The sequence below is a fragment of the Amphimedon queenslandica genome, unplaced genomic scaffold (genome assembly GCF_000090795.2).
Source record: "Amphimedon queenslandica unplaced genomic scaffold, v1.1 AMPQUscaffold_13229, whole genome shotgun sequence".
Lineage (NCBI taxonomy): Eukaryota > Metazoa > Porifera > Demospongiae > Haplosclerida > Niphatidae > Amphimedon > Amphimedon queenslandica.
In genome coordinates this window covers 23,734-28,106 of record NW_003546535.1, presented here as the reverse complement: position 1 = coordinate 28,106, position 4,373 = coordinate 23,734, and the positions used below count along the sequence as shown (strand labels likewise).

At 36.6% G+C, this 4,373-nt stretch overlaps 1 protein-coding gene across 1 annotated transcript; it reads right to left on the bottom strand.

Annotated features, from left to right (window-relative positions):
• Nucleotides 1–8: 8 nt before the first annotated feature.
• Nucleotides 9–3,886, bottom strand: LOC109584222 (uncharacterized). The gene is made up of 4 exons (XM_019999881.1): nucleotides 2,801–3,886; nucleotides 528–2,513; nucleotides 200–475; nucleotides 9–145 (listed from the first exon to the last, which is right to left on the bottom strand). Exons 1-4 carry the CDS (start codon nucleotides 3,483–3,485, stop codon nucleotides 117–119), a joined length of 2,976 nt encoding a protein of 991 aa, XP_019855440.1. The 5' UTR covers nucleotides 3,486–3,886; the 3' UTR covers nucleotides 9–116.
• Nucleotides 3,887–4,373: the final 487 nt, after the last annotated feature.

The window sequence follows — 4,373 nt, the reverse complement described above, 5'->3', positions numbered from 1 at the left end:
TTCTAAGACTACATCAGTTATTTAAAAGTTAATAAAATTAATTAGTAGCAGCAAAAATAAGCTTTCAATAAAACAAAACAGCTAAATCATTACTTAGTTTAATTGAGAAAGCAATATTATTTTGCAGTGGCTTGTATTTTGCATCCTATAAATACAAACATTATTACTATATTGCTATAATCAATCATTATGAACTCACTAATTTTTTCAGCCACATCTTTTCGATTAGCTTCTTCAAGAGCTTTGAGTAATAAAGGCCATGTAGCAGCAGAGGCAGCTTGTTGTAGCCATTTTGTTAGCACTTCCCTAAGCCGTTCATCAGAAGTTTGGCGATCAGATCTAATGGTACTTATTATAGGTTGAATTAAACCTAATTTGTAACCAAGATTTTCCCATTCAGATGTGCTAAATAATGCATTGGTTAATGTGCAATAAATCTCATCTAGCTGCCATATATTCAAGTGAGTATGACATACTATATAAAATTAAGATAATTTATAATGGTATACTGGTATTATTAAATGTACCTTCACTGTTATTGTGTCTGGGAGCATGAAACCAATTCCAGTAACTTTCTTGTCCTTTAATAACTTCTGCTGATTTAGGAAAGGTGCAATGGCTTCTTTCATCTTCTTCGTCTATGACTAGACAGTAGCAATCCTCTGTCTCGGGACATTCAAAAGCAGGCACGGGCTTGCCTTCATCAACTCTGATCTTCTTGCTACTCTCAGCGATAGCTTTCATCACTATCTCACGAACCAATGGACAGTATTTTGCAGGGTCATCTCCAGTGAAATAAAGTTCGATGTGTTTGTATTTGTTGATGAAGTGAAGAGTGCCAACACATCCTTCATTTTCAATCAGAATTTGAAATGACATTGCATTTCTATAAATAAAAGAGCCTTCTGATGGGGAACCAGGCATCGAAAATTTAAGCGCTGCTTCATTTATCAATTGAACTATGACTGAGCAGAAGATCCCTTGAGGAACAGGCAAATTTTTGTTATCTTGGTTAAGCCAGACTATAACCAGTGGCTTTATATTATCTTTCGTTAAGGGTGGGCCATTATAACAGCTTAATGCAGAAGGAATAAAATAACTTTTTTCCCCTATCTTGGCAATAATATGCAGCTGACACAAAAGCTCGGTGAGATCAGACTTTAAAATTCCAGGGATATCGGGCAACTTTTCAAACAAGTCTAAGGTGAAAAGGCCCTTTTTAGAAAGATCTTTTACCTCCTGCTTTGAAATTTCTTCATCTTCCTTTAAAATTAGGTGATATGAACTACGATTGACATATGTCAGGGAAAGTAAGCGAGTGAGAGTATCATGAATAGTACAAGGATCAACAAACACTATGTCTGGTAAAACTTGAGGATAATAGAGAATAATGGTAACTTCGTGAAGATACTCTAGAGCCTTCTCTGTATCATCTTTATTCATTTTAAGGCGTTCCCCAGTAGATAAAACATCTTGTATCTTAAGGTAGCTGCTATTTTTATTTTTTGCCTCCATTTGTAAGAATAGGTCAAAGGCAAACCATCGAATTGGTATTTTTAACTTACGCGATACACAATTGTAGATAAACTTAGAAATTTCTTGAGAAACTTGACTTCTCTCTTCACCTTTAGGAATTAAGGTGTTGACATGGCATATCATTTCTGATTCATTTTCTTTGTAATAATAAACTTGGTCTTCAGAAGAAGATTTTGATAAATCGACTGTCAATGCATCATTAACTTCTTTAAACTCCTCATGACTCACTTTATCAAAATGAGTACCAAGAATGAAATGCATTGGTTGAGCATCACATTGGGCTTCTTGGGGCAGTGGTTTATTACTGGGGCACATGTCTCCAGAGCAAACTACTTTTTTGAAAAACTCTCTATTTGATGCAAAAAATGAATCAATCGGAAACAACTCTCCACGAATTCGAAAATTACATTCAAGTCGTTGATCAAGACCTTGAGAAAGATCAAGTGTAACGATATTGAGAGATGCTCTTCTAACAAACAAAGGGAGTAACTCCTGGAATGCTGGCTGACCACCAGAATCTACAATGTACACCCAAGATTGATTCAAGTGGATTTTTTCTCCACTTTTTATGGCTTCTAAAATTTTTGTATAGCAAGAGTTCTGGCTATCTGTTGAATCAGGTGCATCTGTTGCTTCAGAGCTTTTGCATTCCATCAATTCTCCTTGTTGCTGATTATTATGAAGTGAATCAACTGGTTTTGGATGTTTCCCGACGTATGCTGCTAAATCAGACGCTAATTTCTCGAGAAGCGCTTCGCTGCCGATTCTCTCCCAAGCACCCTTACTGCAGGAAATCCTTGTAGCTTTGACAGCACGGCAAGCTATTGGTGTACTGTCAGTGACATCTTCTTCAGGTGGATCTTCATTTAGTAAGAGACGTAAAGAACAAGTTTTACCAGAGCCAGGTGGACCCAGCATATTGATACGTTTGATCTTTAGTTCAACAACACCTTCTTTCAGCCATTTAGTAATTTCACCTAAACAAAAGAATCTGATTCATTATACATGAAATAATTATAATAGAATTTTGAATCAGTTTGATAACACAATTAGTACCAATAGCACTTATATTTTGTGGATAATAAATTTTGCTAGTTTCATGGATGGCTAAAATTTGCGAAATTAAATTCCATTGAAAATCTTTTTGCTACAAATTGTTCATTTTTTATCCACAAATGCTTAGCAGGAAAAATTCATGAAATATAAGTGCTACATGGTATTCTGCACAGCAAAATTTGCATTTCGTAAAGCATGAACATACTACCTGAATTTATAGGGTGATTAATTTGACCTTCAGCTTCCTCTGAATCAGCTGTCTGTTCAGTAGCTTCATTACTTGCTATCTCCTTGTTTTGCGATTCCTTCTGAAGTGACTCAATCCTTTGACGCAATTCTTCTAGTTTATCTTTCAATTTCTCACTTTCCGCTGTTTTCATATTTAGCTTCATCTCTAGTGACTTGATGAGTTCTTGAGCTCCAGTCCCATCAGCTTTGTCGCCACTTCCCAATCCTTTCTTCATACTAGCAACCATTTGCCTGGTATCACGTAAGTCGTTTAGAAGCCTTGTATTTTGCTCTTCAAGCAGGACTTTATTATGATGCGTATCAACAAGTGTACGCTGATCATCACGCAGGCGCTGGTGTAAACGTGATAGTTTTTCTTTTTCTTCTTTGTCAAATCTCCCTCCTTCTTCATCAAACTGGCGAAGGTTGGCACTAGTTTTTTCATCTGTCACTTGAAGCTTTTCCTGAAGCTCACGAATGGTTCGCTCATATTCTTCAAGTCGTCTTTGATTTTGTTGCAGCTCGTATTCATGCTTGTTTTGTAGGTTGGATAATTTGGCTTCCTGGTGTTCAACTATTTCATCAAGTAGCTCGTCGTTTGTTTTAAGATCATCTGATATATCCTGATCTGTTTCTGCCATCGATGAGTCATTGACACTAGACATTAGTGAGACTGACAGTAACAGTGAAAGACAGTACTACAGTACAAGACAGTACAGTACAAGAACAGTTCAGCGAGGGTGACAGTGAGTTGCTCTATACTGGAATCGCCTAGTCAGGCGGAGCCTGACTAGGAATCGCCCTGTTTCTATCTATATCTATAATATCCGGTAGACTAGACCTCCTCCTCTATGTATGCATGCATAAAACCACAGCCACGCCCTAGCCTCGGTTGAAAAGTAGCTCTAGCCGCATTATGGTACCCAGACCCTAGACAATGGTACCAATGCTATTATAATAATATGCTATACACGTTGGACAGGACCCAGAACAATGGAACTGTAAAGCAATAGTACCGCCAATATTCACCTGCACCACTTATAAACAAGATGAACCAGGAAAACCAGTAAGAAGAAAAATAATTAACAGTATGTCACCTACTCTTTCTCCTCTCTTTTCTACCATTTTATCTTTCTCTCCAGCCTATGCATGATTACATTAGGGAGGGTAATCCAGCTAGAACTGCATTAGAGAAGTCACTGGCAGCTTGTGAAGGAGCACAATATAGTATGATTAACTTATCATTATAAATCATGTAACTTAATTCATTTTAGTTTGCAAAGTTTTACCGTTTCTAGCAACTTATAAAATGGGTACATTTTCTGATACATATTGATGTACTTATGCTGTGTAGCAAGTTTGAGCTGATTCCGACTTAAATTTTTCAAGTTATAAGCAAGCTGTTCATATTCTGAAAAAATCCCTATACCCATGGTTTTTTAAATAAGTCACTCCCAATTTTTATAACATTTTCTATACATACATGTATATATGCTATGAGCCACATGTAATTCATTCCAACGTGTTACAAGCCTCAATGAATATCATTATAG

Excerpts from the sequence above, each read along its gene's own strand:
- LOC109584222 (XM_019999881.1), bottom strand. The coding sequence starts at position 3,485 with ATGTCTAGTGTCAATGACTCATCGATGGCAGAAACAGATCAGGATATA. Across the intron at positions 2,514-2,800 it reads TAATCACCCTATAAATTCAG|GTGAAATTACTAAATGGCTG; the intron begins GTAGTATGTTCA and ends TCTTTTGTTTAG. Across the intron at positions 146-199 it reads AGATGTGGCTGAAAAAATTA|GATGCAAAATACAAGCCACT; the intron begins GTGAGTTCATAA and ends TTGTATTTATAG.